The sequence below is a fragment of the Branchiostoma lanceolatum genome, chromosome 17 (genome assembly GCF_035083965.1).
Source record: "Branchiostoma lanceolatum isolate klBraLanc5 chromosome 17, klBraLanc5.hap2, whole genome shotgun sequence".
NCBI lineage: Eukaryota > Metazoa > Chordata > Leptocardii > Amphioxiformes > Branchiostomatidae > Branchiostoma > Branchiostoma lanceolatum.
In genome coordinates this window covers 2,419,607-2,436,961 of record NC_089738.1, presented here as the reverse complement: position 1 = coordinate 2,436,961, position 17,355 = coordinate 2,419,607, and the positions used below count along the sequence as shown (strand labels likewise).

Sequence of the window (17,355 nt, the reverse complement as noted above, 5' to 3'; positions counted from 1 at the left end):
TCAGCAGCACTTGTTTAGTATAAAATTTTACACTTTTCATTCTACCATTTTCTTTATTATTTTCACATCACCCCGTTTCAATGTTGGTTTGCCCCTAGTAGAGCATTATAAGAGGCTCAAGTCTGACCACTGGAAAGATAGAATATTTGTCCATTTCTGCGTTTCTCTGGAGATTTTCTGATGCCTGAAACGGGAGACGACGGCAAGATGTCGAAGAGGATGCAGACCAAGCCAATGGTGGCCTGTCTGAAGACCATCCTGATGATTTTTAACTTCATCTTTTGGGTAAGTTCGCAGCTTTCGATTATTTTCTGCTGCACTGCGACGGTTTTCACTGAGTGATTATGTGATGACGTTTTACACAAATTATTGGGCCAATCTTTCCTCACAATCTGTCTGGATTTTCCTTCCAGTGTCTGTATCAGATATAGAAATCAGATGAACCATCTGTGACATCCATAATAGATCAACTGGCAGTCTTTAATACGAAACGTGTGCTCTTATTTTTTTGCTGTGGAAATTTTCCAAGATGGAGGCTTGACATCCGGCTTTGTCTCAAAATCAGTTCGAGTGTTGGTAGCTCCTGGCCTTGGGCGGGGAAGACTTGTAAATTTGTCCTCTTAAAGAACGTTAAGTACAAGAAGGAAAGCTTATGGAAGTAGGTAGCAACAACAACAAAACAAATTAAAAACGCATCCTGATATATATTTTTTAGATTTATTTTGATTATGGCAATGAAGGATGCCAACCATATTTTTTTAGTTCCTTGTCACCAGTAGTGACGTGTATTTTTTGAAGTACAAGTGCATTGTTGCCATGTACTTATCATAAAACAAAACGAAACAGTAATAACAATATCAAAATTCGTACCAGGTGAGTTATAATTATATGGAGGCTAGGAAAAATTATAATAACATGACCAGCTTGGGAGATCCATTGTTTTGGCCTTTTATGAAATCAATGACAGCCCTTTGTTCAGGCCCTTTGTTCAGACTACTTGGCCTATGATTGTCATAACATCCTTTGTTCTGAGTATTACTGTTTTTTGTCACACATGTTTTGTTTATTGTACACTCAGGCGACGTCGTATTACAAGATTAATCTGTTTACATGGCAAGTGCATATTGTCTTGTGTTCAAATTTCAGAGAGGAGCAAAATTTGCATTCGAGACTGCTTTAAAGGGGCATATTGTGACATGAACATAAAACAAAATTCTTTGTTTTTGATTATTTTTCTACATCATTAGTTGAATCTACCTTATTACACTGCACAGCAATATTCATCACGTACAGATGCGACTTTGTAGTGTCGTGCGAACGTCTTCAAAAAATATATACGCAATCCCCACCGCCGCTTGAATTGGCCGCCATCTTGTCCAACATTCCGCCGAACTACCGAACACGCGATCGAACGCCCGACGTTCTGAAGTTTGTTCACTTGTGGTGATTTTCCTGTGACGCTCGAACTCCGACCATAACGGTCGATTCGGATTTTTCGTAGCGTTCTACGCTGGCTTATTTGCATATTAACTTGCGGGATGCAAGTTAATAAATAAATGAACCAGATTTTACAGGTTTTGCGTTTTTCGTCGTTTTTTAATGGTGGAAATGTGACAAAATGACGGGAATATGTTGGAAATAAGTAACAAATAAGTTACAAATGTGAATCTTAGTGTAGATCTTTCAAATTCTTACTATTTGTAGTTTTTGCCCACCAGATTCTACAATATGCCCCTTTAATAGAATAAGATTAACTTTCCAAAATTGCTGTTGGTTACCAAAGTCTAGAGCTTGGAATCTTGAGGCAGAGGGTCTTTTATTCATGTCCGTCAGACAGTACTAACTTTTGTATATTATGTAAATTGTAATTCGTAACAAAATTATGGCACAAGAAGTAAGCAACCTCGCTGCTTCACCATATTGATCAAAATAGTTGATCCAGAGGCAGGGCTTGAAATTCATTTTTGGAAATAGAAATAGAAATTTTGGGTGCACAACACAACATAAAGTAGAATGGCAGCAAAATGTAATTACAAACCCTACCTACTGCCTTTGCTAATTTCAATCAAGTAATATACCAAAGTGCAACAAAGATAATAATTAATATTGCTTTAAATCTGATACTCAAATTTCAAGAATATTCTGTATACTACAAAAGTACCTTTACTCAGCTATAGCATACAAAGATATTTACTAATAGGTGCACTGGTGCAAAAAAATAGGTGTACAGCTCCAATTTTGGGTGCACAAAGGTGCACATGCACCCAGTATTTCCTGCCCTGAGAGGCCTGAGGTTTGATCCGCACCAGCTTGAGGCATCGGTTGCATTAATCCTACATGTATTTAGGAGGGACATTAACTGGCATCCCCATTTTTTGGGAAGCTTCCCTCACCCTTTTTGAGACCAAATACGTATACAGAATGCATTTAACATTGCTTTAATTGCATTAACCATGTTTTCTCCCAGAGAAAACTCCCCAGACAAATCATATAACTTCCTGTATGTGACAGGTGGCACACAGCTACTTAAGTCAGGTATAGAATTTTTTATTTAGAACATATACTGAAATACACGTCATCACTTTAAAGGAAATTCTATTTGAAAAGTTCAGGAGGAAAATCACCACAATTGCCAAGTTTAGGAATGAAAATGTAGTGGTGGGATTTAACAACAATTGCAATTCATTAACTGAATGGGGTGAGAAAATCTCCCTGACTTTCCCCCTCCCAATTTAATGTGGTGGTCCTTAAGCCATTTATGTAATTTGATATTCGTAATTGTAATAATTATTCAGAAAATTGTAATCTTTTGCTGTTGATACCTACTGTACATGTTTGTTTTCAATAGAACATTTTTGATAAAAAAAAGGAAATTTATTCTGATTGAATTTTATCAATGATACACAAGACACTTCTAAACTTAACATGAAAATAGAAAATGACTAGCATTTTTGTGTACATGATTTGATACTGGGTTAGAATGTTGTAGAAGTTCTGTCCAACTCATTGAAATAGAAAATCGCCCCTTATCCCTACAGCCATTTACCAACACAGTGTAGAAATCATCAGATTCTTGTTCGTTAAAATGTAAGTTCTCAGTTGGCTCTACAGAGCTGTTATTAGTGTTTACAGTAAAGTGTTTAACATTTCTTATCTTTTGACCTATGTCTCTTAGCATTTGGCAAAAATGCTTTTAAAAGTGAGCCAAATGAGATTTCTCCTGCCTCTGGCAGAATTGCCACCCAGTTTCTCAGTATAATGGCTTGCCATATGCTCACATGAGAGTCATGGGATTGGTAGTAATTACATGCACTGATTGTACGGACGGACCCGTGCTGGTCTGGGTGATGCTATTCTATGAAGGCATCTGCCCATCTCGTAACTGTAAATGCAGGAATGTTTGTGTTGGTTTTATGTTCCCGGTTTTCGTGGTAAGCTCTTTGACCGCAAACTTAAAACCACCACAACATTTTCTGCCATCCCCTTCTCTATTTTAAGCACTACGTACTGTACATTGTACAGCATTATGACATGTCATGGTGAAAACACAGGAATACTAACAAGGGACGATTGAACATAGATCAGATCTTTAAGCATTGAACTTCAGAAGTCATATCTATCAAGAATGCATTCAAATTAAGGAGTACATAGTCTCATGTTGCTGATCTTTGCAAATGACTCCAGACTCCAATTCTTCACTGGTATTCATTGTACAATGAAAAAGATATCTTTTTGGTGGAGAACGGATGGTTTTGTGAGTGATGTATTTTTAATTAGATTGGATCACAATGGATAAATGATACAAGTTGGTATCACGAGAAGCAATGAATGCAAGGTTCCACAATGTATGCATATGTCAGTTAATAATTGATTTCAAGACATGATTGGATTAAATCACAATGCATATTAAATACAGTGTGTAATAAGAATTAAAAGTTGGTATGCATAAGTAGCAAGGTTGTTCAGGTTCCACATTGTTTTCAGTTGAAAGACTTTATTTAATTATACATGTTGTATGCAGTAACAGTATGTAAAATGTATTTGTGCATTGGTGCATTTGTCTAAGGCCACACCTATTTAATTTGTTGGTTCTCGGATATATCTCGGTCATATTATAGTTTTCCTTCTTGCCCTCTGTTTTTATGATGTCTACTTGCTGCATTTTCGCCTTGAATTTGCAAACAAATTAGATTGGTGTGGCCTAATAATTCATCATGGGGTTTGCCTGGAAAACAGTCTTGACAAGTTCCCATATTTCTGTCACAAACAGGATTTATATTGACTTATTTACTATCATCAAATGACTGAAATGTCAACTATTCCCTGTATTATTATTGAATCTGATAACTTTATTGCTTCAAGATTTTCAAACAAAACCCTACACATGCATGTATCTAGGTGCACACACACAAAAAAATAGTTTCACAACTACAATTTTGAGTGAACAAAGGTGGATTTAAAATAGTACACCCAGCGCTTGTTTATGATAAAGAATCTTGCAGAATGTTTCCTTAAATTTTTCCTATTGACTGTCTCCAGGCCACAGGGATCCTGATGTTAGTGGTGGGAATCTGGGGGAAGCTGGGAATGGAGAAGTACCTCCAGCTGTCCACCACCAACTTCACCATGGCCCCCTACGTGCTGATGGGCGTCGGCGGCTTCATCGTCCTGCTGGGCTTCCTGGGCTGCTACGCCACGGCTAAGGGAAACACTGCCCTGCTGTACATTGTAAGTACACATAGATCCGACCCACGGGAGGGCTGGGACTGAGGGTGATGCGGAATACACCGTGTTGTACTTTATTTATGTCATACCCACCCGAGAAAACACACAATTCAATGCGAAATGCGCCTGAAGCTGAGAGTTTTGTGTCTTCGAACAATCCTAACAAGATTGATTCCAACCTCCGAATCCAGTATTTGAATGTTTGACAACGGCGCAACCAGTGCACTCGAAATACATTTGAAATGTTCCATGGAAGCCAGTGTGATACAAGTCTAGAACCCCGTGTGATACCGAAAATTATCACACGATGCGGAACACCTGTATGAAACTTTTTCGTGTCCCAGGTATGACATAATGTAAATTACTGTTAATGCAGAAATGTTCGCAGTGGTTTTATGTTTACGGTTTGGGGTGAACTCTTCAAGGCGAATCTAAAACCACCCCCAAACTTTTTGCCCATCAATGATTGTGGCGCTATTATTGTTTCAAGCACTGACTTAAAACCACCGTGAACACTTAATTTTCTCCCTACCACGCGAACTTAAATGTATCTACAGTAACTTGTTTGTGGGGATTTACCATAATTTTGTGGTAGATGGGGAAAGGAGGCAGTGTTTTAAGTTTGAGTTTGAAAAAAAATGTAGTAACACAATGCAAGACAGTGCATATATTTGTGGTGTGATGTGTTCTGTGATGAGCTCTCACTGCAATAACTCAAATTTACTGTGAATGTTTTTAGTATATTTTAGTTTTTTTTGCTTAGACTTTTAGAAATAATTCAGAACAGTAATGGTAAAGGAGGCACATACTTTTTTCAATGGTTGTATGTAGTACTATGTTATGTATGGTCTGTTATTTCTTACATAAAGAGTGCAGTCATCTGCCAGTACATAGAACATACTTTTAATGTTGCAGTACTCCTGTAAACTACAATTGATGTTACTGTTGATTAAGATTGAGTGCCTTTCTTCCCCTACAGTATTCCTTCTTTTTGTTCATCATCTTCGTGGCCGAGTTGGCTGCTGGCATCTCTGGATTTATCTTCAGAGGCAAGGTATGTCATCATGGATTCTTGTCCTCTGTTTTGGTAACTTAACAGCAACAATATGGTCTGTTTGTACTATGTGGGGGTTCTGTTCCCGGTTCGGAATTTATTTTGACCGGCCCCCTAAATGGTGCATGGAAATAGAGACGCAAATCATAGGTTTTCTGGATACTTTTGGCTCCAGATTTTTCGGCTATCGCTATTGGAATGTGTAATCTTTTATATTTCGTTATGAAGCCCAGTCAGTGGCAAGGCACCTCTTTCCACCGGAAACATTGAATTGTCCTGAAAACAATGTTTGGAGAAGTGCTAGCGCCTTTCTGAGAACGAGTCAATTGGGCTCTGAATTGTAAAAAAAACTTGAGACCGAGACCTTCCACACTCTGTGTTCATACAACTCTGAATGGAGAAATTCTGGTTGTTACTAGAAAATCATCATACATGTGCACTGATTCTTTTGGAATTTATGTGAGTCACGACTTAAATGTTGCTCAGGTGCAAACTCTTGATGGCCTGAAATTTTAGTGCACAGACAATTTTGATATATTTCATTAAAGTAGTAACAGTTCATCCCAATTTTTTTCAATGGGGAAATTGTGATCAAATGACTTTTATCTTCTATTCAGAAAATTGTGATCAAATGACTTTTATCTTCTATTCAACATTCATTGACGCTATCTTTCATCAGTGACTAAGGAACTAGGTTTTATACCAAAACTCTGAATAGATATGTTAATGAAGTGAAGACAATTTCTATATTATATATATATATATATATATATATATATATATTTATATATATATAGTGTCTGAAACGTCTGACTGTTTCAAAATTTTATCAAGTTGCTTGAGTAACTAATTTTGTTTCATAGATACTGATGTATAAAATGAGTGCATTTGTACAATCTATTATTGTAGTGTTTTCAAATAGAAATAATGGCTCAAGAAAAAAGTTACATGTTTATTTTTTTGGTAACAGCTTCAGACAGGATTTGGTGATGGTCTGGATAAGGCACTTGAAGCTTACAACCCCGCTCAGGACAAGGACCAGGCCAAACTGGTGGACGATCTGCAGAGCCAGGTTAGTCATCTCGTTGTACTGTTGTGGACTTTTCGGTTGAAACAACTGCAATAATTCAGGCCATGTTGATTTGATTATATGGATGACATCCTCTGGGAACTCCAAAACTAATGCGAGCATGCAAAAAAACGTTTGGCAAAAAAAAAGTTGCCTTCATTATGAAATCTATGTGGTCAGGAAGGTTGAGCAAATAACTAAACACAGAGAATCATATGGCGTACCGAATAATTCTTCATTTTTAGTTCCCCACATCTTCTTCTTTGACTTAGGAATTGATTTTTATGACATAAGCATCTTTTAAATTTTTTTACATTTGCAGTCTACGGCACATATCGGATAATTTCGCAGCTGCATTGTACAATTTACAGTATGGTCAGAAACTTTTTTTGTTAGGAAACGGATGAAAATTGATGCGGCCACGGATGTCAATCATATAATCAAATCATCATGGCCTCAACGTAAGACAGAGCTACTACGTCCAACTTTTGTCCGCATACATGTATGTGCCACTAGGCACTACAAATGGTCTGTACGAAGACTGTTCATTGACGTATCCGAATACCAAGTTTTCGACAAATTGGGAAAGTTAATGATTTTGTTTGTCTGTGTGTGTGTCTAGCTGAAGTGCTGTGGGAAGGAGCTCTACTCGGACTGGTACAAACAGCCGTGGGCCGCTGGGAAGAACAACGTCCCTCTGAGCTGCTGCAAGGACCAGAACAAGTGTGTGCACGAAGGACTGACCAACTCCACCGCTACTGACATCTACACTGTGGTAAGGGTTCACTTCTCACCAACTCCACCGCTACTGACATCTACACTGTGGTAAGGGTTCACTTCTCACCAACTCCACCACTTCTGACATCTACACTGTGGTAAGGGTTCACTTCTCACCAACTCCACTGCTACTGACATCTACACTGTGGTAAGGGTTCACCTCTCACCAACTCCACCGCTACTGACATCTACACTGTGGTAAGGGTTCACTTCTCACCAACTCCACTGCTACTGACATCTACACTGTGGTAAGGGTTCACTTCTCACCAACTCCACCGCTACTGACATCTACACTGTGGTAAGGGTTCAATTCTCACCAACTCCACCGCTACTGACATCTACACTGTGGTAAGGGTTCACTTCTCACCAGCTCCACTGCTACTGACATCTACACTGTGGTAAGGGGACACTTCTCACCACTTCTGACATCTACTCTGTTGTAAGGGTTCACCTCTCACCAACTCCACTGCTACTGACATCTACACTGTGGTAAGGGTTCACTTCTCACCAGCTCCACTGCCACTGACATCTACACTGTGGTAAGGGTTCACTTCTCACCACTTCTGACATCTACACTGTGGTAAGGGTTCACTTCTCACCAGCTCCACTGCCACTGACATCTACACTGTAGTAAGGGTTCACTCCTCATCGCTACTGACATCTACACTGTGGTAAGGGTTCACTTCTCACCACTGACATCTACACTGTGGTAAGGGTTCACTTCTCACCACATCTGACATCCACACTATGGTAAGGGTTCACTTCTCACCACTTCTGACATCTACACTGGTAAGGGTTCACTTCTCACCACTTCTGACATCTACACTGGTAAGGGTTCACTTCTCACCACTTCTGACATCTACACTGGTAAGGGTTCACTTCTCACCACATCTGACATCTACACTATGGTTAGGGTTCACTTCTCACCAACTCCACCGCTACTGACGTCTACACTGTGGCAAGGGTTCACTTCCCACCACTTCTGACATCTACACTGTGTTAAGGGTTCACCTATCACCAACTACACAGTTTTTGTTTAGAAAAGAACTAGTCTGATCTGTTCCTTAGTTGTAATTGTTGGATTTGCTAATCTGTTGCCTGGTTCTCTTGGTATCTAGTATTGCTTGGTCTTCCTGCTTCCATATTAACATGATACAAAAAGGAGACTGAATAAAAAAACTCTTTTTACACAACCAAGTGATTTATTCAACCAATTTTTCGGTGAACCATCTGTCACCTTCATCAAGGCAATTCTGACTGGTTCACATTGCATTGCAGCACAGGTGTCGCTGTTTATACATGTAGATGCGTTCCCAAAAGCAAACCAAAAAGGAGACCATTATGAATGATGAAAGCTTGTCTTACAGATGTATTGTTTGTTTTTCAGGGCTGTTACAAGCTGGTAGTAAGTGCCATTGACTCCAACCTGGGCATCATCGGTGGCAGTGCTGTGGGCATCGCCTTCTTCCAGGTAAGCCATGGAGGGGTTGTACTAATTACAGATCAATACTGGCATCAACTCCTAGCCTCTACCAGGCTCCTGAGGTGGCTAGAAAGAGTAGAAATTGGCCAAATAGATAGATAACATGCCAGAATACAGTTTCCCCTCTTTCTAGCCACCTCAGGAGCCCGGTAGAGGGTATGCAACTAGCACATGTATATTGGTGTCATAGTCTAGTAGTAGGTTACCGTGCCTAGTTGTCTGAGGTGTTGTCTGAGGTGATTTCATGTTTACAAAGATGGTTGTTGTGAGGTTGCTAGATATATTTGCTGGCCAACCCTTTGATCATTTATTGTCTGAACTTGTTTTTGTCAACATCCCCAACCACAGGACCACCTTGTTTGTTGACCTGCATTTAACCTACCTTACCAATTTTTGTTTGTTGTTTACCTTTCATCACCTAGGTGATCGGAATGCTGTTTGCCTGCTGCTTGGCTCGGAACATCAACCAGCACAAGTACGAAATGGTCTGAGACAACGGAGAAACCACCAACAACTGGTCAAACATCTCCTCTTGCACCTCTGCCATTCCTTCATCCCCCTTGTGACATTGGAATCTTCCGAACTGATGATAGACTAGTGTATTATCAGGAAAGTCTATGTAAGAAATGGGGGTTTTGAATGAACACAGAGGCACAGGAGTAGAATTTTGCTGCTGATTCATCCAATGTTAATAGTATATAACAGTAACTCATCTTCATCTGGCCTGCATTTTATTTGTGTGTAGAATCTTTGAAGTTTGCAGACTTGCAACTTCTGGAGTCAGGCAAATATTAAAAAAATTAGATTATGGCAAAAGGAAAACAAAGGAAAATTGATTATAACATTATAAAAATGTGCAGCATGAAGAAATAAGCTACTGTTTAAACCTGGTCCGTTATGTAAGAAAGTAACCCTTTAATGAACACGTACATGGCAAGGACATTGTGATTGTGACAAAAGTAGATCATTGAAACTGGTATGTAACAAAAATTGTACAATCTATCACACATAGAGTAACGTGAAGATGTGTTTATACTGCAGACAAGTGCTCAAAGTAATTTGTCTTAACTTGTAAGAAGTTGTTGCCTTCTCTAGTATAAAGTTGCAGGGGTGGGAAACTTGTTGAATGGACATTTGTTGAAAAAAATGCGATGATGATAACAACAGGAGATGCATTCAAAGTAAGTGGAGCTGGACTTAAGTTGTAAATCGTAGGTTACCCTGGGTATTTGTACTGATAATAGATGAGGGTTAGAGAAGCTAGCTCGGAATAAGGCCTTAAAGGTTTATTTTAGCTTATTAAGGATAAAAATAAGGGTTGTGACAATTATTGATGCCATTGAGGGTAAGAAGAGATACTTTCATACAATGCTTAAAAAAAAAATTCCATTAGTGTGAGACAAATTTCCCAACATTTCAAATGAATGAATTGAAGTTGAATTTTTGTGCGGTTTCCAAAAAAAGCGAGAGAAAATTGCAAGTTGTTTCAATCTTAAGTCAGTTACAAAATGATATGTAATCAAGAAAGCCTGTACTGTGTGACTTTTCCAGTTGCGAAAGTAACTTTTAAATGATATCGGGTAATGCTTACAGTTTAATTTTGAATTGCAACTGAATTGCATCTGACCAATGACAGTGGCCCATTTTAGCATATCAGGCAATCGAGATCAAACTGTCTACATAATGCTGTATTCTAGGTGTTAGAAATCTTCTAAGTATTTTGTGAGTATTTTATTTCATCAGTGAAGAAGTGTATTCCAAGAAAATAGGCAAAACTGTAGCGGTTTTATTTGACTTTTAAATTGAATTTATGGTCGAGGCATGGGTATCTTTGGTGTAATAGTACCTACAATGTCATGCATATGTTATTAGTATTTAGATGTTAGTAATCATTTTAGTCGTAACAAAAAAATATCAATGGTATTTGGTAGGTTCAATACATACACTGCTGGGCCTATTAAATATCTAGATTTAAAACTGAAACATTTACCCTTTCTCTTAGAAACTTGTTTACATTATGGAGCTTTTCAATCTTGCACTTATAATTACTAATACAAAACGTATACTACATGCGTTTTATCTTAATGACTTTAGTTGCCTAAACCTTTAACCACTATTGCGAAGAAACGTTTTACCTTTAAGAAGTTGGCCTTTAGTTTTAGACTTTGTTTAAGGTATTTCATTGATATAATTTGGTTTGGTTTAACGAGTGTCGTATTCAAGATGTATGTGTAGTATGTGGAATTGTGTACAACTTACTTATAAGATGTCTCCATAATCAACTTACTCAAGTAAATATAGATGTGTGCAAAGAAATGCTTGTAGTGCTTTTAAACTGTGCTGAAATTCATCTGTACATTGCTTCAATGGGACTTACTTTATTTATTACAAGAACTGGCTATTACTATTCATGTCTTTTAAAGACAGTGAAGTGAACTGGCTTTTAATGAAGGTGACTGTCTCTAAACGGGTTTCTTACCTGTAGGAGTTCGGGGATTTTGTGCATTCATTAGTACATTTTCTACATCAGATGGGTTAACCGCCATAGCCTGACTGTTTCAATATATCTACTCCAAATTTGCTGATGGATTTGTCATCAAAAATAAAATTGAGGATACAGTTAGTGGGAACAAAGTGAGAGGAGGCTGGTGAGGGGGATCTTAGTGTTGACTCTATGGTACCAGCATACTCTGCACCCCTTCTCCAGCCTCACACACAGTTTTCTCCATGTTTGAAAGACTATCGAAAAAAACCCTCATCAACATCTATGTGCAGGGAAGGACCTACATGTGTGTGGGTTTCATTGTTTGAATAGATATCATGTAACAGTCAGGCCGGCAAAGTATCATGCTAATGGTACCCCAGATGGGATTGTCATGTCATAATGCCAAATACTTACTGTATCAGCCACATACTGGTTAACAAAGCTCGTATTGCAATATTAGTACTGTGTTGTACTGACTGGGTATATTTCAATATCAGTATCATAATGGTAAAGTAGTACATGCTCGTATTGCAATATCTGTACTGTACAGTGTTGTATTGTAATATCAGTACTGTACTGTATACTCATTGCAATATCAGTATTGTATTCTATATATATATACTCGTATTGCAATATCAATACCGTACTGTATACCCTTATCACAATATCGGGACTGTACTATGTGTGTATGATTTTATTGCAATGTCAGTACTGTATTTCGTATACGTCTGTGTTGAATTCAGTACTGTACTGTATGATTATATTGCAATATCAGTACTGTGCTATATGCTTCTGGCTTGTACTTCAGACTCAAGATAATAAAGCATGTTCACAATAGTAGAGTTGCTGTCTCTTCTGACATTTGACCGGCATGATAGGGGCTGTTCTGTCCTTCTGTAGCACCCTTGCCGAGTCACTAGTAGATGGTTTCCGTACGGCTGACCAGAAAGGTGCCTGTGTTTTCATTACTGTAGCAGTATATGACTATAGCGCTATCGCGAACTCAAAACCAACACGATCGAACACTTCATTTTCTCCTTACTACGAAATTCAATCACAACGGACTTAAATGCATTATTTTACAGTATGTCTCACATGGGTTCCTTCCCCTGCGATCTTCCATGGTCAGTACAGGCAGTAGGTGTTAGGCAGTGTGGAGAGGGACGCACGCCGTGGTGTGTTACGGCTTCCCTCCCCTGGTATCTCCCATAGCCAGTAGGTGTTAGGTAGTGTGGCGAGAGGGAGGGACGCACGCCGTGGTGTGTTACGGGTTCCCTCCCCTGGTATCTCCCATGGCCAGTAGGTGTTAGGTAGTGTGGAGATGGGCGCACGCGGTGGTGTGTTACTGGTTCCCTCCCCTGGTATCTCCCATGGCCAGTAGGTGTTAACGTTAGCTAGTGTGGCGAGAGGGAGGGACGCACGCCGAGGTGTGTTACGGCCCTCCTCCCTTAATTGGCATCTCCCACGGCCACGGGCGATAGGTTTTATGATTGCTATACATCATAACACAATCATGGTGTCTGACCTTGGGCACCCTGTATACAGCAATGGTCCTGTCAGCGTTAGAATGACGACTGAGTAAAGTCGCGGCATCGCTGCCCTGATATATTCTTCGATTTTGCCTAGTCCTTGTGACTGTAGGGAGTGATGGCTCTGCAACCTCACTGTAAAAGTGGAGTTTCGCCATCTAGACTGTCTAAGATGGCACAGTCTTCTGGGGTGGCAGAAGGGAGACGAACTGGCAATGACCAACAGGACGCCGTCACATTTTTGTATTCTCGGGGTGCATGTGGGAGGCTAGGCAGAGGCCGCTGAGCAAGAGCTAGATGATCTAGGATCTCAGTATACGTGTGTGGGAGGCGATGCAGATCTAGAGGCTTCAGAGCAGCAGCTAGATGATCTGGGATCTCAGTATACGTGTGTGGGAGGCTAGGCAAAGACCGCTGAGCAGCAGCTAGATGATTTGGGATCTCACAGTAGGTGTGTGGGGGATCATCAGCGGATCATATAGTGAGTCACACGTAGATCCGAAGGCATTGCCGCACACGAGACAAGACCTTGTTGTATCCGTGCGTGTGTATCAACGATGTTCTGCAGGCCGTTGCTTCGTACTTTTGGTAGGCCGGCACATCTTCAGCACAAAGGCTACGAATAGTATCAGAAATAGAATCCCCACCACTGAGACAATAACTGGGATGATAATAGGCTTCGATACTGATGTGTTGTGGTAAAGAGTGGTCAGGAGAGTGTTGATTTGAAACGGAGACCTAGTTACCAATGGCATCAGTGTGGTCTGAGCCGTCGTTGGCGCCGATGTCGGAGGTTTGTGGTCTTCTAAAGTTTGAGATTTTAAAAGCGGAATCGATGTTAGAAAGCTAACTTGTTCAGTGTCACCTCTGCGCGCGGGACAGGCTTTGTGTGGCATTTTTGGGTCCGGAGAAATGTTGAAGGGCATGGGAGATGGATTACTTTTGGAGAGCACCACACAGGATATGTTCTTCGTGTAGTTTGTGCTTGCATGGGTGTCAATTGACTTTGTGACTTTTGTGTTGTCAAACAGAATGGCAACGTCTGTCATGGTTGTGTTTCCTCTACCCATGGAGACCAGTTGTACGACTGAGTTATCCTTAAATGGCACAGTAATGCCGCCATTGTGTTTCCAAACCTGCCTGCACTTATCCGTGTAGTGTAGGGCAAGATTATCCGGGGAGGCGTCGGTAGCCAAGACAACAAACCGGGACAAACTAACGATCTTTTGCGGAGATCTGTCAGAGTCAAGACACAGACCGGGAGAAATTAGATCTTTCGATTCATTACGAGGTATAATGTTTACTGAGTCAAACCTCCACACTAGAGACTTCTCACTTCGTGGATCACTTACGACACAGAGATAGAAGTTTGGCACTTCGACAGTGATGATCTATTTGTGCTGAATGTTGTCGTTATGTATGGCCAGGCTCCAATCCATTTTGTGTGGCGTTTCGTCATAAACTGTCATCAACCTATCACCGCTGACATGAACAGTTGTCAAAAACTTTGGTACCAATGGTACCCTCCAATCTAAACAGGAAAGAGCATCTTTCTGTAGATACAATTCAAAGATACCACTCATATCTGATAACGTGCCTGGAGAGATGCTTGCTATGTTATTTTCCCCCAAGTACAGATACGCTAAATTTGATAGACCAAGCAACCAGGTGGTATCTACATTGTGTACGTTAGTGACCTTATTTGTATATATGCGTAGTTTTTCAACATTGTAATTGTATGTGATGATGAATTGTATGTGCTTTGTCAGACACCCAAAATCAGCCACGCTGCCTGGGTGGTCTTTGTATTGCCGTTGCAATTTGAATAAAATAAATACAACTTGTAACAGGTTGTTCTGTAGGTTCAGTACGATAAGCATATACATGTTTCTGAAGCACCCTGGCTCAATCTTTGCTATTTTGTTATCAGACAAGCCTAGATAAGTTAGCTTCTCTACGCCAGTGAACCAATGCTGTTTGACATGTGTCAACTTGTTGAAGTCCAGACTCAACATTTTCAGACGGGAAAACCCACTCAGAGCGCCTTCCTCTAAGTCTGTGATTTCATCTTCTGTCAGAACCAGTACTGAAGATCGGGCAAAGGACTTTAGTTTATTTGCCGACAGAACGCCGAATGGATGACGTCTTATTGCCAGAACTGTGCCAATCTGCCAAGCTGTACGATCAGGACTAGTACTGACATTAACCATGCTTTCACCCTGGTCATTACGCACGCACGATACATGTACCTTGTGGGTGGCTCTTCAAGTGAAACGTCATAGTGTCATGCATACATTCCGACCAGTCAGCTTTGTTACAAAGGGGAAGGTAGAGGTCAGACGAACCTGCGCATGCGCAGGCAATCACCAGAATCAGCCAAGGAAGAGTGGCCATGACACGTCCTTTCTGGAGAGCCATCACTACGACTACGATTGCCGCATACATGCTCAAGTTACGTTTTTAAGATGCTAGGATCAGAGGAAAGAGCAAGGTCATCGGGCGTTATCCCTTCAAAGCCGTTACTGCGACCTTCTCACTCAGAACTCCCCCGCATAGCGCTAATTTAGATCAGCGGGCTCAACTTCCTTGGGCCGCCGAAGAAACTAGCTAACGGCCCGATCCCCAAGTATGAGGCAAAAAAAGTTTGCCAAAAAAGAAGACAGCGCCTGGCGAACTCTACGAGCCCTCAGAAAGGACAATCCCTCACAGTGGTATCGGGGAATAAAAACCATGCTAAACACACGTGGCAAAGAACTCCTCTGTGAAAATTAAAGCGTCCCGGACGGCTCGGACGCCCGTCCCCGACGGCATCCCGCCCGGGACGGCCATCCGTTCCTGATGGCAGATTTGACTGGTGCTGGGACGGCCCGGACGGCCGGGGACGCCCCGGACCCGTCCAAATTGGCCACTTGGACGCCTCGGACGGCGTCGGGGACGGCGTCCGGGACGGGTTCGGGGACGGGTTCGGGGGCGGGTGGCCGTCGGGACGGCCGCCCGGACGGGCTCGGGGGCGGGCTCGGGGACGGGTAGGGACGCCTTTGCGGACGGGGTCCCGGATGGGTCGGGACGCTTTTATGGGCGGCGCGGACGGGATTTATGGCGGCGCAAATGGGCTCTGGACGGCGTCCCGTCACAGTGGGGCGTGTATGGACGGGGTCCGTTGGAGCCTCGGACGGGCGTCCCGTCACGGATGGATTCGATGAATATACAAATACTTAGATCAACGTGGCTCTGATCAAGATTGTCAGCACGGGGAATCAAGCACTTGTACCGCCTCCAAGAACGAACGTTCAGGGCGCAAAATGGATTAAGCGGCGCACGGGCGCAGTGTCCCAAGATGCCGATCTTGGAGCGCGCGAGGGTTAGTCTCAAGTTCTTGACGCTGTAGCGTTGGCATTTTTTACTCAAATTCAGCAAATTCAAACACAAAAATACATGTACATTACATCGGTTAATTTAAAAACAGCAAAACTTTATGTTAAAAAAAAACAATGTCAGGATTCTCCGCTTCACGTCTCAACACCTAACTTACGTCCCTTTGTGGCAGATTTCGAGAAAAAGGATCAGCATTATCTGGAAATGTTGGTCACAAACTGTCATGGTCGTGTAAAATTATTTTCTGAAAATATTTTACCCACATACTCCGGCTACTACTGAAATTAGCTTGTGCAAAAATTGTATCACTGCCACGGGAAGAGGACCTTTCCAAATATCTAATTCAAAACGCCGAGGGAAAGGGCACGCCTCTACCACGTGAACCACCCATATAAGGCATGGACCGAACATATCCGAAGACAAATTGTCATCAGAAACCGGTATCCATTGGCTCCGATGTTATCCGAAGATGTAAATGAGGCCTGTTGTCACATGTCCGAGCCCTGACTTGCCCTCGTGCAATGTGATCCCGTGACGAACCTGCTGGGAACAGCTCCAGTAAAAACACGAAGGGCTCCGGGGAACAGTATTTCATCGGTTTTTTGTACCATAGATATACAGAATGATATCTCATATTGTCTATGTATCCTTCAAATCGTATCATATTTTTACGAAATGTATACAAACTAAGGCGATAAGAGAAATGGTGGACCGATCGGCACACTCACTCACTTAGTAGTGAGTGTGTACCGATCGGTCCACCATTTCTCCCTAACCCAGTATTTGGGACTAGTCCATCTCACTAAGAACAAAAATGATGCAGTTTCATTCGAATGAGAGTTTATATCTACATATTGT

At 41.3% G+C, this 17,355-nt stretch overlaps 1 protein-coding gene across 1 annotated transcript; it reads left to right on the top strand.

Moving 5' to 3' along the window:
• The first annotated feature begins 74 nt into the window (after positions 1 to 74).
• On the top strand, positions 75 to 12,433 carry LOC136422553 (tetraspanin-7-like). Its single transcript, XM_066410334.1, has 7 exons — positions 75 to 285; positions 4,540 to 4,728; positions 5,705 to 5,779; positions 6,750 to 6,851; positions 7,471 to 7,623; positions 9,013 to 9,096; positions 9,531 to 12,433. Exons 1-7 carry the CDS (start codon positions 181 to 183, stop codon positions 9,597 to 9,599), a joined length of 777 nt encoding a protein of 258 aa, XP_066266431.1. The 5' UTR covers positions 75 to 180; the 3' UTR covers positions 9,600 to 12,433.
• The last annotated feature ends 4,922 nt before the right edge of the window (positions 12,434 to 17,355 follow it).

Bases quoted from the DNA above. Each gene is read 5' to 3' on its own strand.
- LOC136422553 (XM_066410334.1), top strand. From the start codon at position 181: ATGCCTGAAACGGGAGACGACGGCAAGATGTCGAAGAGGATGCAGACC. The intron at 286-4,539 runs GTAAGTTCGCAG...GACTGTCTCCAG, and splicing joins TTTTTAACTTCATCTTTTGG to GCCACAGGGATCCTGATGTT. The intron at 7,624-9,012 runs GTAAGGGTTCAC...TTTGTTTTTCAG, and splicing joins CTACTGACATCTACACTGTG to GGCTGTTACAAGCTGGTAGT.